This window comes from Apus apus, chromosome 9, assembly GCF_020740795.1.
Source record: "Apus apus isolate bApuApu2 chromosome 9, bApuApu2.pri.cur, whole genome shotgun sequence".
Classification (NCBI taxonomy): Eukaryota; Metazoa; Chordata; class Aves; order Apodiformes; family Apodidae; genus Apus; species Apus apus.
The window spans coordinates 20,358,875-20,378,097 of record NC_067290.1 but is presented as its reverse complement, the minus strand read 5'-3'; the positions used below and the strand labels follow the sequence as shown (position 1 = coordinate 20,378,097).

General features: G+C 44.9%; 1 protein-coding gene across 1 annotated transcript in view; it reads right to left on the bottom strand.

The window, feature by feature from the left end:
• ITPR1 (inositol 1,4,5-trisphosphate receptor type 1) overlaps nucleotides 1-19,223 on the bottom strand; it is a 165,916-nt gene that overhangs the window by 24,899 nt on the left and 121,794 nt on the right. Inside the window, exons 46-53 of the mRNA XM_051627327.1 lie at nucleotides 14,477-14,677; nucleotides 12,770-12,880; nucleotides 11,409-11,504; nucleotides 10,667-10,789; nucleotides 9,572-9,676; nucleotides 8,572-8,764; nucleotides 4,330-4,452; nucleotides 643-818 (exon numbers count right to left, since the gene is read on the bottom strand). Coding sequence (XP_051483287.1) covers nucleotides 643-818; nucleotides 4,330-4,452; nucleotides 8,572-8,764; nucleotides 9,572-9,676; nucleotides 10,667-10,789; nucleotides 11,409-11,504; nucleotides 12,770-12,880; nucleotides 14,477-14,677 — 1,128 coding nt within the window. The remainder of the gene's footprint in view (nucleotides 1-642; nucleotides 819-4,329; nucleotides 4,453-8,571; nucleotides 8,765-9,571; nucleotides 9,677-10,666; nucleotides 10,790-11,408; nucleotides 11,505-12,769; nucleotides 12,881-14,476; nucleotides 14,678-19,223) is intronic.

Genomic DNA, 19,223 nt, shown 5'->3' with positions numbered 1-19,223 from the left:
AAGACAAGGAGTGCTATTAAAAGGTGCACTTGAAAGCTGGGCACTCTGTAAGAAAGGCAAAGACCTGAAGACACATCTTTGCAGAGCACCTGCTGACTCAGTCAGAAGAACCCTCTGGCTTACTTGCCACAAGAGACCACAAGTATCCGGGCTTGAGTGTTAAGGAAGTTCTCTGGTAGCTCAGGCTGCATGCTCAGGCCACACATTACTGCAGCAAAACTGCTTAGTGTCAGCTTTTGGCTGGCAGGTAGACTGCAGACAGGCATTTGGGAAATGCATTGTTTAGTGAATCTTACACAACCCCCAAAATCCCGTAGCTTAGTCACTGAAGAGGAGACAGGTTTGAGCAAATAACTGTCTACTTTAGGGTCACAGAGACTTCTTTGCGTTTCTGGCTAGGGTGGGAGCTGCTTCTAGACTGTGGCAAAACCGAGTGAAATCTTAGATGTCTCCAGCCTGGGGAATCAGGACTAAATGAACAGCAAAGCAGTTCTGCTAGAAACAGTCCAAAGCAGGAATTAGTCCTCCCACCAGTTCCACCACAATGTCCCAAGCTATTTTTTCCCCAACATCTTCATGAGCAGGTAAGAAACCCTTACATAAGATGCAAGAGAACTTCAAAAAAGCCCACTCGATACTTACATTGAATGCACCCAGAAGAAATAAAGTAGGTTGCAAACCAACTGAAAATATGAGGCGTAATATCGTAGAGGCGATTAAGGCTCGGATGCCGTGGGGCTTCGGCAGAGCGATAACGATGGCCAGGGATATCAGCATAGCTGTCCACAGCAAGCCAGACAAGTGGGGCTCCAGGGTTCCTGGGGTGAAGAAGAAAAAAATCAATCCCCATTTCACTACTTTGCATAGCCAAACCAACCAAAATAACCAAACAAATGCCATTTCATCTTATCTTCAGTGGAGCATCGTTAAGCCTCATGTCATTTTGAAACCATTTTGAAGCGGAAAGAGGAAGGTCTGAGCTCTATGCCTTCAGCAGATTTTAATTACAAACTTGTTATTAAAGCATTGTGTAAATGATAAGTGCCAGTATTATAGGAGTCTTCATTTTGGTGTTCATTGCTTATACACTTCGAACACTGAGGAGAGGCATTTTGCTCACGCGGGTCTGTAGTAACGTGGCACTGAATGGGTAGGTGAAGACAGACAACACACTCCTCCAGGTCCAGATTCACAGCAGATTCTCCTATTATGCTTTTGGTCAAAAGCCTCATACCAGTTTTTGTCATCTCTTGCTATTTCTGGTTCTATTTAGGCTGCCCCATGAGACTGTCTGCTTACATAACATCAAGCCTGTGTTGCCAAAAATACACTTCTCTGAAAGAGCCATAAAAAATACTCAGCCAAAAATACTATTTACCCTGGGTTTATGTCGAATATAAAAGACATCTCTTCCTTAAAACTGACATTTAAAAAAAAAAAGTTTTTCTTCAAGCAACTGGTTCCTCAACAGACAAAAAGGCAAGATCCCCCAGACTTCATATCACTCAGCAGCTCTTTTGCCAGTACATACTCAGAGGACTCATTGGCAAGATATTCACTGAGGGCTTTTTCTTCCCCCTGCCCAAATTTAGAAGGTTTAGGAAATATTACTCTCATCTGACTACCATGAGAAGCCATTTAATTTTGTTCCAAATCACTGTAGATTAATAAAGACAGCAGAGGATAGATGGAAATTAAAACTTAATAAGCCTAAAGTTGAACAGATGTTTCCACTGTCTGAAGGGAATTTGGGATTCCAGAGCAACACAGCCACTGCTCCTTGAGCTGTCAGACTGCAAAAAGGTGCAGAGCTCTGAGCAGGGTCACCAAAATGGGATGGATAAGCAGCACAGAGCAGGGAGGGAGAACAAAATCTGCAGAAGCTCGTCAAGGAATGACTTGGGAATTCCACAAGAGGCAGATCCCGCAGGATCCTGCCTGCACCTGAACACCTCAGCTGTTACTAAGCCATCCATAGGACGCGAATCTCTTTGCTTTCACAAGTTTCAGCAGTTCCCAGCAGGCCTGAAACAATACCTGGAGTTAATGGAGTCCTCCTGCCTGTGACACCCACGGTGGAGAGGCCCAGCAGCACAGACAGCCGCCGGCATGAGGAGCGCAGTGCCCTGGCAGACAAGGACCTCCTTGGGACACAGGAGGAGTGGGCTCAGGACATAAGCTCCTTGCTGCTTCCCAGGGATGGAGGGAGGCTGGGAGCAGTGTCCTTGCCCTTGGCAAAGGAGGCTCCTCAAGCCAGCAGTCACTGCACATCAACTGCCTGCACCCAACCTAACGACAAGGTGCTTGCTGCAGGCACACGGAGACCGTTCCACGACTGCTGGCAGGAGGAGTGTGGACTTGGGAGAAGGTCCCGGTCTCTGGAATTCTCAGCATTGCTATACCAAATTCCAGACATCCAGCTTTGTTTCTGCTCCTCAAGTCAGAAGTTTTATAGCTTCTGCTACAGTCAGATGCTCATCAGCTGCTCAGTTCACTGTGTCTGAGCAATTCAAGACACTGACAACTTCCCCCAAATGGTCTGTTTCGAAAAGGTGTATTTTTTAAAACTGTATGTAACATACACATGTATTTATTTTTGTTGTTTGATTGTAACTAGCAAAGGAAGAGATTTTATCAAAATGTTACCTGATAAAGTATTTCAAATATGCAGGGTAGGGCATCTTCAAAATGCCAAATGATTCCCCCACGCCTTCACCGTCTTGCAACTTGCAATCTCAACAAACTCGTTTAATTGCCAGCTTTCCTAGCAGCTATAAATAGACTTCTACATTTTAATTTGTGGTCTTTGAAACTAGAGACAAAGTTGCTCTTGGTGTTAAAACCTTTCAACCAACTGCTGGCCAGAACAGGATCCAGGTAGGCCCATGGTCTGGTGCCACATGCAGAGGGGTCCAGCAGCCAAACCCACAGCCTGATGTTGCAGAAGGTAACTGCCTTTCTTCCCTGGATTTTGGTCTAAAATATCCTGTACCTTCTCACAGGCTTCATCAGGCCCTAAACACAAGTTTTCCATGCCCACTGTAACCACAAGCTGCCATCCAACCACTCGGACAAACCCATGGTTCTCCTCAATCTAAAACAACTGGTGAGCTGCAGAAAGGGTGAAGCAGCTTTTGCTGCACACACAGAGCTCAGCTGGTGATTGCGGGTTACTGCTGTGCCCTGGGGTTCTGGAGGTAGCAATGGGCTGAGAAAGGGCAGTTTAAAAGGAAAAGATAAGCATCTCACTGGCCCTGTTGCATCATGAATCTCAAAGAAAGGGGAATGAAGGCTTGAATAGGAATCAGCCTCTCCAGGAGGAGGTTTTACTGCTAGGCTCCTAATTTACTGCAGCTGACACTGATGTGGAAAACCCCCCATTGCCTCCACACCAGCCTTGCAAGCAATCGACAGGACAGAGGCATTGACAGAATATTTCTCTAGATTTGCAGATTCTTGCTGACACGAATCCACCCCTTGACCTGCCCTGGGGTGCATCCCTTGGGAGAGAGGCTGGATCAAAGGCAGAGCAGCTGAATCTCCTCAGGACTCCAGCGGGAGTGTTTACTGAATTAGCTCTAAGAATCATCACTGTCACACAAATCCACTGTTGGGTTCAAAAAATGACTTCCAGGAGACCTGTTCCAGCAAGATTGTGCAATCCAGCATGAACCACTCATGTTAACCCCCACTTGATGCCAGGAGTGACAGTGAGCCCAGCTGCTGCCTGCAGAGGGACGTGGCTGGCACACTCCTCCTCACTCCAAGTGCTGGCAGGGGTGAGGGACTCCTGGGAGAGGGAGCAACAGGGATGGGCTCTTTTCCTGCATCCTTCATTGATGTCTAATGGCAGGAGGCAGGTCCCTTCATTCCCATACACCTCTCCTGCCCACGCAGGGTAATCTCAGCCCCCAACCCCAGTGCTCTGAGGCCTCCTGAAGCACTGTGTAACCACAAAAGTTTTATGGCAAACAGCATTAATAAAATGCAAGCTCAAGGAAAACAACAAATTAACATTTCTCATATTTTTAGTTCAATACTTAATTACAGAACTTTAAAACAAAGTAGAACAGTCAGGTAATTAAAGGTGGATGTCTGTCTTTGATAATTTTTTCCCTTAGGAAAAAGTATGGCTCTACATTTTCCTTACAAATGCCTCAAGAAAACAGTTGGAACAGCAGTTTAAATCAAAGCAATTAAATAAAGGCCAATTCCTGTTCTACCATCCCCACTGAAGTAAACAGGGATGCAGAGACACAAATGGGGGGACAGAATTTGAATCATTATACCTTATTTGTTCACATATTTTTGTATACTAAATATCAGTACCTCCTCGAATTCCTTTGAATGGGTAGAAAAATGCCACCAGCAGGTTCATAAGCACAGCCAGGTTAAAGGAGATACTGCTCCAGAAGGACATGTTGCGAGCACACCAGTACAGGAAAGGCTGAGCTGCAAAAGAGAAATAAATAATTATTTTTAATGGACAATTTAAAAAATACTAGTTCTATTAAAAAAATTAAACTCCACCAAAACTCAGTTTATTTTCAGTTTGCTCAAAAGCACAGCATCAACAGCAGTAGTATTCATGCCTAATTCTGAACTTTATTTGAGGATTCTTTGTCTTTGGGGTACTTCCAGGTTCTCAGACAGTGTTTTAAGGCAAAGGATTAATGTTAAAAAGGAAAGTATTTTCAAACATAAACTGATTTAGCAGCAGCAGGAGAACAAGTTCAGAAATGCCAGAGGTTAAGGACTTCAGGTTTGCCTTAATAATATACTTGTACTCAAAGTCAGACAAAGAACAACTTAAGAGGAAGAAAACACATGGTGAGATTCAGCTCCATCCCTCCCAGTTAGGCTGCTGCTGGTGCCAGTAGCTCACTTACACCAGGTGCTCCCCACCTTCAAGCTTCTTTTCTGCTGTAGCAAACCAGAGAGTGTAAAGGTGGACAATCAGGACACAAAATGCAGCACAGAGACATAATAGTAAAGCTGAAACATTTAGGACCAGCTGCCAGGGAAGACAACTTTACTTCAAGCTGATAACAGACTGATCCAGCCCCTGAATAAGCCCCAAGCTGAAGCAGGACTGCCCTTCCCTCTGCCCTGTGGGCAAAGGACACAAACACAGAGCTGAGTGTACAGTTACACAGCTGCACACTTCACATTCTTAACCTTACATATAAATACTTTTATGAAAAGATTCCTAGTTTTAATAATCTATGTAGCTAGACTCAAGAGGCACAGAAAGCAAAAGGACACTTTCTGAAGTGGTCATGGACCAGAATATGAACAGCCAAGAAGCTGCCTTGCTGTAATTCCCTCTGCATAGAGGCAAAATCTCCCTTATTTCAGCTCCTGCAGGCTTCCTGTACTGCACATTGTGTACTGCTGAAATCTAGAGTGGCAAATAAATAAATAAATAAATAATCTATTAAAAATGCTCTCAAAGAAGGGAAAGAACTAACATTTTTCCCTGTTGGAAGGAGGTTACATGTACAGATATCAGAGGGCAAAGGAAAAGAAGCTCACAGTGAAATTTAGGGAAGAGATGAAAATGCAAAGTCTGGAGCTGAAAGGAAGAGTAAATTAATGAATGCAGCAATTCTGAGCCTCATGGAAACCACCACCTCTCTTCAGCAAATCACCTCTTCTAGCACCCTAAGCAAAAAAATTGGGTTAAAAGAGTTACACAATGCCTCATTATACTGAGTTGAAATGCACTAAAAAGCAAATGTAATGAACAGCTGAATGCAAAGGAAAGGACTACAAAAAGGTACCCCTCACTGCAAGAATTCAAGCTTCATTGCACCTAATTAGCCAGGCACGTTAAGCCTCACTGAAATGCCATGTAGCAATGTTCTGAACATAGGATACACTGGTTTCTACATTATTCCTGCTCCCAATTTCATTTTAACTGGAAGAATGTGTAAGCAGGTTGAATTCATTTGTGTGAAATCATTACACGAAGCATCATTATCAAGTTCCAGGTTTTACTTTGAACCTTCCTTTGGGGATGGGCACAGACTATCTGCCCTTTGCAGCACTGCTGCTTGGTTTTGGCAGTTTGGCAGGCTCATTCAGATGTCTTAATTAAGTCTTTTGAAGCCTTACAGTGCTCAGATTATGGGCTGGCACCATGAGCTGAAGGAGGAAATACATGGGTCTTTAAAAGACTTTTTTAGAAAGTCCTTTTCAGGTTTGAATAACCTGTAAGTGGTACCACAGGAGCAAAGCACAGAGCACCTGCTCACCCGTCATGTCTGGAAAACACAAACCTGGGTTTAAGATGCAAGAAACAACTGTACAAATGTGGAGTATCACCCAGAGGCCAATCAAGACCTGAAAATTAGGAGACAGACTAAATGATTTCAGTTCCTTAAAGAAAAAATAAATATTCTCCACTTCTGCAGGTTCATCTTGACCAATTTGTGGTCTGTTGTTAATCATGGATGTTTTCACAGGTTGCCTGGAGTAGCATCAAAGACAATTAAAGTAACTAAAAAACTTACTTAAGCAACAAAATCTCACAGAATATAGAAATGCTGTCAAAGACAAAGCTGCCAGTTTGTTTAGGATGTCAAATGCTCCACATTCTTGTAGAGTTCTTAGAAGTCACAGAATGTTAGGGGTTGGAAGGGACCTCTAGAGATCATTGAGTCCAACCCCCCTGCCAGAGCAGGACCACCACAGAATCTAGGGCAGGTCACTCAGAAACACATCATATGGGTCTTGAAAGTCTGCAGAGAGGGAGACTCCACAGCCTCTCTGGGCAGCCTGTCCCAGGGCTCTGTGACCCTCACAGTAAAGAAGTTTTTCCTCATGTTGAGGTGGAACTTCCTGTGCTCTAGTTTGAATCCATTGCCCCTCATCCTATCACAGAGCATGACTGAAAAGAGACTGGCCTCTCCTTCTTGACACCCACTCCTCAGATACTTATATACATTAATAAGATCCCCTCTCAGTCTTTGCTAGAATAAACAGCATCTTAGGAAGCATCCTTGTGGGTATTTTTAGCCTATCAAAAGTACAAATCCATTGTTCAGTGGAAACAACTCCACTCTATTTAGTATTCATACACACAAAAATATTTCAGTAAAGCTGACCAAGACTCAGGCAGTCTTATCTGCATTTGACTTTGATAATTGTAAATGATGTAATTACAATTTTTTTCTCTGATAAAAGATCCATTAACATATGTATACACATGCATCCCAATAATCAGAAGCAAATATTGAGTTTCTGTTACCAAATGTGCAACACATCATCAGCTGTAGTGTGAACTGTGCTTACACATCCTAAAATCAAACTGGAAAGAGCCCAGGCTCCTCTCGGAGGTGCAGAGCAAAAGGGTGAGAGGCAGTCAGCAGAGCTGGCAGCAAGGGACACAATTCTATAAAAAATAACTTGCACAATGAGGAAGGTCAGGAGGTCCCTGCTCATCTGATTTTCTCCTGTGATACGCAATGCTGACCAAGTACCAGCAAGGTCTCTGTCAGGGGGAAAACCTTGGGGGGGGTTGGCCTGGGACTGGGGGGGCTGGCCCAGCACTGGGGCAGGGTGTGGGACTGAGGCAGCACAGGGCTGTACTGAGCTCTGCTCACACCTTGAGTGGGTCTGGACCTGCCTGTGATTGTGCACCAACAACTGGGCTTGAGCTGAGCATGGGGAACAAGAGCAGTATCACATGGCAGATGTTGACTTGAGCAGGAAGTAACTGCTTTATCTCTCAAGGTTCAGAAGGTTACTGTTGGTAAATTCTGACCACCCATTGCTGCCCACTGAAGCTGAGCCTCACATGCAACATTTCTTCTTTAGCAAAGCAAGAAATAAATTATTTTTAAAAAAATAATATTAAGCAAATGAAAGGTTACTGGGGGGAGAGTTGGCACTGCATCAATTAAAAGATAGTTCCAAAAGTTTTCCTAGCTGCCAGTGGGAACCTTGGAGTGAAAAGCAGTGCTTAGAAATACTTGCCTTCAGATATTTTAGCATCACAGGGCTAGAAGGGACTTAGTTGGCATGTCTGCCAGTGCATTTCTTGCCCAAAGGAAGGGCAAACTACTGGTACCATTACTGGAAAATGCATGTTCAATCTGTTCTTAGCTCCATTGCTGGAGATGCCATGAGCCTGTGTTGATCATCCAGCCTTACTCCTGCAATGCAAGGGGTCTGCTTGGTGTGCCCAGTGCAGGGAAGGGGAACAGCCCACTGCTCTCTTCAGCTGTGTCCTCACCATTTCTCCCTGCCACCAAATGCTTCTCACTTAGCGTAAGCTTAAAAAATTTGATCCTTCCTGTTGGATCTTAAAAAAAGACGACCTGTGATCCTTCTTACTCCTCTCCCCTGGACCCCCTCCAGTTGGTCCATATTGCTCCTGCATTAAGCCTGACTTCATTACAGCACGTTGCCATCATGTAGAGGAGCAGACTCTTTCAAACAATTACCAAGGCTGCTGCCACACTGGGGAACCATCTGCTACTGAGTTGATGCCTCAGACTCCAAAAACCTGACCTCAGTGCTCGGCTGGTCACACCCCACACAACCACACGGGCAGCAGCAACCTACCTCGCAATTTCTTCTGCCAGTTCATCTCATTAAAGAGGTCTTCTGATTTCAGGAAGAAGTCATTGATCTTGCTGCCTTGTTCATCCCTCTCCGTGGTATAATATATCCGCAGCTTGGACTCCTTCGTGAGGAACTCACAGATACTGGGCACAGGGAAGACGATTTGCTCCATGGTACGGTCCGACCTGACAATCTGAACAGCAGCCTTATCAGAGCCCTTCCTAGTTATTAAACACTTTTATTTCTTCCTCTGTCTGCTCTTTTCCCTGCCCCTTTGCAACCAGCTGTATGTAGAAACTTGGACACATTTCTGTAGAACAGCAGCTCGATAGAGACTTCATTTTAATTTACCTTTCAAAGCAGGCCTGCTTTGAGCTCCAAGACTGATCATTTCTTAGCTGGGATTTCCCAGAGGCCCAGTGAATTCTGCACCAAAGCTGTGCTGAATTTTGGAGCAATCTGGTCACCCAGTTGAGGAATTCTAGCAAATTTTAGCCACACCTCACACAGGCAAGTATGAGGAGTAATAGTTATATTTATCCTGCTTATTAGATAGTTCTGTGAGCTCTCCATATTTGTGCTTGTTTTACTTTTCAAAAGCATCTCAGATTGCACAGGAGGCCAAACTGCCATTTTAACACAGGAAGAATGGCAAAAGCTATCACTAACTTCACGGCTTCAGCAACAGCACCGGCCAAAATGTAACAGAAGTGAAGTTACACTTCCTCCTGCCAACAGAGCTCTGCTCAGCTCCATCTTAAAGCCCACACATGACAGCTCAGAAATAGCTCTCCCCCCTCAGGGCTGTCAAAAGATAAAATTAAAAAAAAATAACCTCATCTATAATCTCATGTCAAAGATGACGGTCCACATGCAGGTAGTCAGTTCAATCACAATATAAAATAACCAGTGTTTAACTCCACAATTTCTCCTCCAAGCAGCTCTTTCCACAGCAGATCCCCCCACACACCCCTCCCAGCAGCCACCAGTCTCCTTGTACCTCAATCTGTGCCGTGTGTTTGGCGTAAAACTCCAGAGCCTCATCTCCCTCTATCTGACCTCCCGGCTTCAGCATGTTCTGCAGCTCTTTGTTGTGTCGAGCCAACTAAAATAAAGGAATGCAGAGGGAGTGGGAGACACCAGATGTCTCTCTATGATATTAAATTTCTGATTTTTGGCATAAAAAAAGAAATAGTATGCAGTCAGCTGCTAGGAAAGGGCAAAGTTGACAGAAGGCTTGTTCTATTCCAACCAGACACCCTGCAGCTCTATTTTGGGAGCCAGTCAGGATCATTCAAATATGTATTTTTTTATTATCCATGTTATACTCCTCTTTTACCTGTCCTCTCCCACCCTTTGCTGGACTTGGGGAACTTTTTCAACATTCACATTCAGCCTGTCCTTCTACAGCCACCTGAACTCAAAGGTGTGCTAATCCACAAGTATCTAGGCAGGGATGGGCGAGAAAATTTGCACCATTTGAACAGCAGATGCACAGAGCACTGCTCCAAAAATGCTTCTGGATACTCTAAATTAATCTTGCAGCACAGTGATGGTCTGTCTTCTTGGAAGCTGAAGGAGCAAGAAGTGTCTAGTAGAGTGATATATGTAGCATCAATACATTAAGTACAACCAGATGTAATTTTTTTCTTTCACCTTTCAAACACCACATTGTATCAATACAAGGAACCTGACTGGCTCCAGCATCGAGGGAAACCATCAAAGCAGAGTGAGATTTCCGCTTACAGTCTAATTGATCCATGAGTAGAATTTCTTTGGGAGTATAGAGTAACCTTTGATACAGCTGAAAAATAATACATTGCTCCCCAGCACTGCCAAGAACTTGAATCAGATGTCTTCAGGAACTTGGTCAAGAGCCTGCCTGCTTCCCATTATAAAAGAAAACTCCAAATATTTTCTTACATTATAGAATTTTCTCTTGTGATTCTTTAAGGATCAGAATTTTCTCTGATAAAAAGAGAACATGCCATGAGTATGTCTCAGAGGTGAGCCTCAAAACAACTCCAGGGAAAAGCAGACCTCTTGCTATTCACAGTGACACTTGGGGCTATGAAAGCTGAAGGTGAAATTCTACCTGATGAGCTAATATATAAATGTTGTGTCCCACGTTCCTCGGAGATGCTGCAAGATCTTCCCCATTCTCTCCATCCTCAAATTCTACTTCTCCCTGCAGATAAGCCTTCTTTATCACTTCCACCTAGAGAGAGAGAGACACAGGCCAATGAAGAGACAGCTCAGGCTGAGGGCTGAATCTGCGAAGGCCAGTATGCACCTGGCACTCTTACAGAGGTGCAAGGGAGCTGAGCACAGGGGAGCACATTCAAGGGCATCTCAATATCCAGGACAAAACAGGAGACCTGAACTCAGCACCATAGCTACGTGCACCGAGTCCAGCCCGCAGTGTTTTCAGCTGTACTTTCAATCTCCTGATTGTGTGTTCACCAGTTAATATGTTAACCAGCCCAAAAACCTGCTACAGTCTATTGAACAGCTTCTAGGTCACAAGAAATTTTTGTTTGTGTCTCTTGTGCAAATCATTTCCACACATGGATTCCAAAGTGTCAGGTGATGCTCCTCCTCCCTGGAGTTCAGCACGGCTTCCCTAGTGGCTCGTGCTGCCCAGGAACTGGGCAGACCATCCTCTGGGGATGCTGCACTCATTCAACGATATCCTCAAAAGGTTGCCCAGTTGCCAGTGGCCCATGCACAGACCTCTCACAGCACCTCCAGGATGGACACGGCCACCCCAGCTTTCCCAGTGCTGCCACCCCTGCCTGGATGGGAAGCAGGAGTTTCAGAGTGACCCAGGGACTCACCAGCTCCTTGGGCCTCATGTTGTAGAGGATCCTTTCTGCGTTCTCGCTGTCGTGCCGGCTCTCCATGATGGCCAGGAGCAGTTTGGAAGCGTTGTTCTGGAGGGAGGGAACAAGGGTGCTCACTGCCAGGACACAGACACAGAGGGGTGGCAGCCACAGCACTGCCAGCCCTGCTGCTCTCAGCCTCCAGCTCCCTGCAAATCCCAGCCCCAGCAGGGCAGACCTTCCCAGCCTGCCCAGGGCAGGACTCCCACAGCCTCACCAAGCACCCCCTCTCCTCCAGCTGCTGAGACACACCACTTAATAGCATTTTTACCAGTTTATTTCCCAAACCCTACTTATTGGGAGACATCAAATCAACCCAAGTCAAGGTTTAGATTTCCAACACTGATGTTCCAAGTTGGTATGATTTTGCTCTAAAGGTACTGCTGTGTTACTGCAAGCTCTCAGCTCCAAAATGGTGCAGCCCAGCTCTGCTGAAGATGCTGTTGATTAAATCAAAGGACAGCCAAGGCTGCAGACACAGACATGATCTGCTGCTTTTAGCTGAAAATGACTCTGCAACCTGCTCACGCCAAGAAAGAGAGGGAGGAAATGGGAAACTACCACAAGGCACCAGACTACTTTAATACAAACAATTAAGATTAAAATCCATCACGACTGACAATAAAACCCAATAAAACTATTTAATTTTGAAGTATAATGCTAATTGAGTCTAAAAGCATTTTTTATTTAGAATAATAAAACCCCCACATTACCCATAATAATTGTGTGATTTGGCAACGGAAAACAACTAGACATTGCACTATCAGACAGGACAGTAAGTCAGAAAGGAAGTATTTCTCAAACATATGCTGAAGCAGAACTGCTCTGTGACTGCTGTTGCTAGAAGACAACCTGCTAGTGCATTTTGAAACCAGCACCAGGGCTAATTATTTCAGTACTAATATGAACAGCCCTAAAAAACTCTTGATGATTAAACATCAACTGATTAAACAGCAGCAATGAAGTATTAGGAAACTAGATGCAGCATGAGAAATTTTACTTCTATTGTATATGTAAAAGCTCACCAACAAAAGAGAAGTTTTCATTAGCTTTTAATTTTTAACAGTAAATTTATTTTAGGATTTCTCAGCATACCTTGTCTGCACACATCCCCCACCTGAAAACTGGTGACTCCATGTTATTTAGAAGATGAAATACCTGTGACAAACAATCTTTGGGCACTGCCTCCGGCTCACTGATGCATACATTTTTTGGCACTTATGAACATTAGGATATAATAAACACCCACACAATTCCAACAATAAAATTATGTTTCATCTTACTGCTAATGTGGAACACAGAAAATATCCACTTGCCTTCAGTTCCAACACAAGGTCCATCCTCTTCTTCCCCAAAGGGTTGATGTCATTGAGAATTAATGCAGTGATGATGTCAATGCCATTGGACTCGTGAGTAGCGATGCAGTTCTGGCCAAAGAAAATTCATCAAACTTCACTAATTGTCTACAATAAAAAGGCAGCCTAGGCTGGTGACCCAGCCAGAAGAGTCACCTCTTTCATCACCTCATAAGCTGTTTGAGATGGATAACTGAACAGAAAACTTCCATCAGTGGAATAACAAGAGATAAAGGCATTTTGTTTCAGGCTTCTCCTATCATCAGCCATGAAACCACCCAGCCCCAGGAAGCAAGCAACACAGTTGATAAACGGAGCCTTTACATGCCAAAGCATCCAGGCTGAATACAGGGCTAAGGAAGAACACTGTTTTACTAAGATTAGGGAGAGTTTTCTTTCTTTTAGATACACAATCAACACCTACTGCAGTCCTGTCTAACCAAAGAATGTAGATTTCCATAACCTTCTTGCTTACCCTTAAACTCTGTTTTTATTACAGCCCAGAGCTGAAACACACAAGCTGATGGTGGCTTGTTGGCTCCATAAGCCAGAGCCCTGCTCTGCCATCAAGCTCCACTGCAAAGATACATACCTGTATCTAAGGTTGGTTTTTCTACCTGGTCTATATTGTAGAGAGAAGCTTTTCTTTATGACCTGACACACACTAAAGTTGTATCTTTAGTACCATTTATTCTAGACTTCCCAGACTTCATTGGCTTAATTTGAAGCAGTTATAGCAAGAGTTGTGTTGAGACCAAAGGGGGAAGGATCTGAGTCCCTGCTCTAGGGCACTGCTGTCCACCCTCCAGGAAGAGGACATGGACAAGCACAGCTGAAAAGTACAGCTGCTGCTGTCCTCTGATCCTTCCCAGAGCAAACCCTAATTCTTGAGAACCTAGAAACTGCTGTTTATGCAAAGTATCTTCCCATATCCCTTGCTAATCATTCAATCTCTGAGGAGCAGAGGAAGCCCAGCTGTGGGTCAGCAACTGCTTTATCCAACAGGATTATTGCTGTCACTTAGTTATTCCTTCCCTGTAACATGGTTACTCAAACCACCATGCTTGTGCTAAAACAGTTACTCCTGCTGGAGCAGAACCTATCAGTGACAGTGATTGTGGTTTGGGGAGAGCTGGACAGAGGTTGCCCCATCCCCAGCAGACACTTGGTGGTCCCTCCCCCATGTCCCTGCTCAAGCACAGGGACAGTCAGCAGAACCTGCACCCTGGCCCTACCCACAACCCCACGGTCATCATCTTCATCAACAAAGCTATAGAGCTCAACCTTCTCCCATCAGGCTGGGGAGCCACCTTTCTGCCCTCGTTAGCAACAGAGCTTAACTTTAGCAATATCTTTACTAGAAAGTACTTCAAGTACAAAAACTCTCCAGTCTCACTCTCTGACAAGTCTAATGAATCAACTTAAACCCAAGCAAAGCAGAAAAATCTCAGCTGCTTTGAGTGGTTCAACTCCTCAGAGGGGGCCTCCGAGAAAGAGAAGTTGATTATTATGAGTTTATAAAGAAAAGAAACAAATCAAACCAAAATCCCTTTGTAAGGCAAGTAAAGCGAGTGTAGTTATAAGACAAGTCTCTAAGCCAAGGCCTGCAGAGCCCATGCTGCAGGTGGAGGGAGAAAGGGGGATGCTTTTGACAGCCATGGACGTTACCTGGTTCTCGTGGCAAGGCCCCTGGCAGTACTCGGTCAGACTTTCCAGTGTCTGGTTGATCAGTGCTACATTTTTCTCATTTATATACAGACCAAGAAGCCCAAGTCCACCAGTTGTGCTTCCACAGATGCAGTCCAGGAACTGCAGCGTCTCGCACACCAAGTTGTAGTTTGTCTTGTTGTTCTGGCATCGCAGGAAATTCTGTAGGGAAAGTGCCAAAGCATGGAGGGACAGGAAAAAACAACATACACACTGGAGTTGGGATCAGAACATTTCAACTTCATCAGCCACAGTAGCACTGCACGGTGTATTGCTCTAATTGCACTGGAGCCTGGATTTTAAGCCTCTCACAATGTGCTGCTGTCTGGGGCAGCTTGTTGGCTTCATGTTTTCTAGAAGACAAGCAGCAATAAAGGGAGTGTATCCATTAGAGCACTGAAACCCAACATGGAACAGACCACTGGCTGCAGATCAGAAGCTCTCCTGTGCCTGGAAGCTTTCCTTCTAGCCAACCTGCTGCATTTCCCTGCTAAACACCACTCAAGGCTCTCCTCCTCCCCACACCTTTCTCCAAGGCAGAAGCAGCAATTCCCAGGCTCTGGCTCACGGCAGAAGCACCTGCACAGGCAGCACAGAGCCTTGAAGGAAAGTGCCTTGAAATGCAATTCTCTCAATTGCATTTCTCCCCACATCATTATTGTAATCCCTGCTTGAAGCTGCTGATTAGGACCAGCTCCTCTAATGAAATGTCAGATTTATCAGCGTGGATTAAGATGCCTCTCTCTCCTGTACTGCAAATAAAAAACACAAACCCAACCAAAGCAAAGAAGGACAAATTAATGAAAAGCAAATTCTCATTGACTCTGATGCTGTTTGTCAGTGTGCTCCCAGCAGCACACTGTCGAGATGGACAGCCACCACCACTTTCTTTTCCTTGAAGTTTCAGCAGGAGAACTCCTATCTAGCTTAACTCTAGCAGGTTACAAGACACTTCAAAGGTGAAAAAACCCCTCAGACAAACAAGATGCCTGGGACTATGGAACCAGCAAGGTCTCTTCTGGCAGCCTGAGGAGAAGCCCTGCTAACTGATTGCCTCTAGTGCCTGCGTCAGACTAATAAGTCTTTCAAGGGAAACAGACTGAGAAATTGCCAGATTCAATTGAAGGCTAAGCTAAAAATGGAAAACACTGTCTATGAATGCAGACTAAAGGTGACAGTGATTCAGCACATTTCAACTGATTGCTCATTTAGTGTCCTGGCTTTTGATTAACTTGTCAGGTTGTAGAGACATTGATGCTACAGAAAGTGGAGCTCATGCCTTCCCTCCAGGAAAGAAAAGCAAAAATCATGGATGATACTGAAAGTGATGAAACAAAATGCTCCTCAGCTGCAGTACAGCATTTGTTCTGATTATAGCTCAGTTTATACCAGCCCTAGCTGCTTGATCCAAAGTCAATAAACACAAAGGAAAGAGGAAGAATGAGGCACAGGAGGCAGAAGGACAAAGTTAGATGGCTAAACAAGGGCAAGGAAAAAATTGTAGAAAGCAAGACCCCGTTGCACTGTGAGAAACTGCCCTAGGGAATGTCTGCTGCTGCCTCAGCCAGTATGGATCGAGCTCTTAATTTCTGTCATCCAGAGCATCTCACGGGCTACAGGGTGGGAACACAGCTCATCAATACTGAACATGCCATCCTGCTGCTGGCAGGGGGGGAAGGAACCCGCGGTCTGCACCATCCTCAGACCCTGCATTCAGAATAGAGAGCAACAGCTGCAGATTCAGCTAGAACATGTGAAAAACAGGCAGCTTGAGGAGAAAAGGAGGAGAAGAGCATCCATACTGCCTAACTTTTAGCATCCTGCATACTCAGTTGAGAGATAAATACCTTTCAAGGGGAAGAAAAACACTCCAAGTCAGGCAGCCTTTACACTCCTCCCTTTCAAATAACCTTCTGGAGATCCTTTGCTAGATTACTTTATGCTGCTATCCCTTTTTAGGGAGCCCAGTCCTCCCCATTTCTGGGATACATGACCAGACAGGGCTGCAAAGACAAAGGCAGCCTCTGCAGCCAGCTCTTAATGCCTCTACAGAAGGTCAGGGTGTTGGAGACTGCTGCCCAGTACACAATCCAAAGCTGAGCATCCTTCAGAGAAAACAGAATGGCTAATAATAAAATTGGCTGTGTTCAGAATACTAACTCCATTTGTTCAACTGGGATGAACAAAGAAGCCTTGGAAAGAACAGTTCTACTATTTCAGTGGGTATTTGCCCCCAAAGTCTAAATGCTTTCTTTGGGTAGTCTTTGCTTTAGCAGAAATCTGATCCCTCATTGGAAAATCTTTGCAAAGAAAGAACATAAATAATAATAAGGTCTTAGTGAAGAGTTATTTTTAAGTGATCAGATTTTTCTTTACAAGCAATCAGGTAAGTCAAGGCATTTTTCACTGAATACAGCCTTGCCCTTTGGTCTTAGAAGTTAATTCTCATGTGTATTTCATGCCCCAAACACGGCAGGCTACAGCAGCTCATTCCCTGCATGCAGCAGCTCTGCTCCAGTAGCCACATTATTGAGCCCCCTCCTGCAGCACCCAGAGCTCTACTGCTCCTCCTTATTACCTAGGCTTTGTTTCCAGGGATTAAGAAGAAACAGTCAAATCCAATGTTAAAAGTTGTATCAATTTCTGCTTCATTTGCAGAAAAGCAGTATTTAACCTACCAACTTAGACCTTTAATCTGAGCATGACTGGCTAGCATATTACTACAATATTTTTATTTCACAGAAATAACTCACTTAGTATTAAAAAAAGAATTGGAGTATTATTTTTCCTACAAACACGGGATTTCTGAGGGTAAGGCTGGAGCTGCACACTTGGCTGTGGCAGTGTGGAAAGCCGCTGGGTATCACCTGCCCCAGTGCCCACTCCAGAGGGAGGGAACGGATCCCTGCTCCCAGGAATCCCTGCTCCTCTCGTCACCTCCAGCCAGCACAGCCCTTGCTTCCAGCAGAGCATTCCCTGGGTGCTTCACTGAGCTTGTCACGAGCTTCAGTTCCCATGACTGACTCTGTGGCACACGGGGGCACCTTCAACAGAACAGAGGGCACAGAAAAGGCCTCCTGGGGTGACAGGGGGGCTGCAGCCCAGCCAGGGCAGCACAGACAGGCTGGACAGCAGCCCAGAGCTGGGACCAGGCTGAGCTCTTGTGCAGGACCGCGGGTCACACCTCATGCAAGTTTAATAACCGCCCCCAGTGTCTGTGCCCCCAGGGGCACAGGGTTACCAAGAATATTCCACAGCAAAATCTGATGCACTCTGCCTGAAGTGAGTGTTTTAATTATGGGTTTTTAAAAGTATGTCTACCTGTGCGTCCCACTCCTTGCATTAATTCAAAGATACTGCAACTCCTCCTCCAGACCCATGGTATGATTTGAAGGGGGACAGTATCCTGGCTGTGCAACAGGGAGCAAACTGCAGTTTCATCTGCAAGGGAACAACCAAGTGATGCAAAAGGCAGAGTATTGCAACTCCCTTGGCCACTTCACACAGACTTCCTCTTGATCTATAACACATATTAACCCTTACAGCCAGAACTTGCATTTTCCTGGTTTTGCATCAGGCTACTGACAATTGCAAACAGCTTGTAAACACTGGGTTGGATAAAGCTACAACTGCCCTAGGCAGGTGGTCCCTGTTCCCTTCTAATTCAAACCTAGCATGCTGTTGTGGAGGACACACCACTCCCAGAACAGGTCTTCCTTACTCCTTGAAGCAGTGAATCCACTGGCAATCTTGACAAGGAGTTCAGTTACAACATACTAACTGCAGACACAAAGATTTTGAAGCTTCAGTCAGTCCTGCCTCCCTTCAGGACTGAAGGAGAAAGGTGAGATCAAGGCAGGCAAACAGCAAGAGGATCATATTTGAAAAATTGTTCCTCTGGCCTTTTTTTTTTTTAAAAAAAAAAAACAACCAACCAACCATTTCTCCCAGAGCTGAATGCAGCTACCTGCTGTTTGGGGAATTTAATTGTTCAGGATAGTGGAACAGTGCAGGCCAAGTTTCCAAATTGGCTTGAATTCAATTTTGCTCCTATAGCTTTCAGTGCCTAGCCAAGGCCAGGAGCAGCAGAGGATCATGTGCCTGTGGTTTGGACTATTGCCACCTCAAACTGCTGTCCTACTTGTCTCCGACATCGCTAACGGCATGAAAACTGTTTGACAAAACAAAGATCAAATACTTTTTAAAAAAAAAAACACAACAAAAAACACTAGGAGAAACCCCGATGTATGTAACCCTGGTCACTATAAAATGCTGAAAGAGTGACACTTTCATAGCAGAGGAACATTACCATAGAGATTGGATTTCACATCTTGCCAGCAGCGGGGCATTCCAGCTCAGCGGAAGTGATTTGGCAGGGCTGAAAAGCTCTCACGCAGGGTCCTACACTTCTGGCGTGCCACACAACAATATGCAATCAAGGCAATTACTGCTCCTTTATGAGGGCATTTAGTGCATTGTACTGTGCCTCGCCAGCTCCTCGCCTGCATTCGATCCTCATCCAGCAGCAGTGGTTATGCTGAACAGAAATCATGCTAATTGCAGCCCACTGGTAAGCAACCCCCTTCCCTCCCGCGGAGGCACAGTGAGATCGCTAACGAACGAGTTCTGGGCTTGCTGTTTGGAATGATACAAACACAGCCCAGAGCAGCACAGGACAGCTGAGGTTGGCAGGGACCTTTGGAGACTG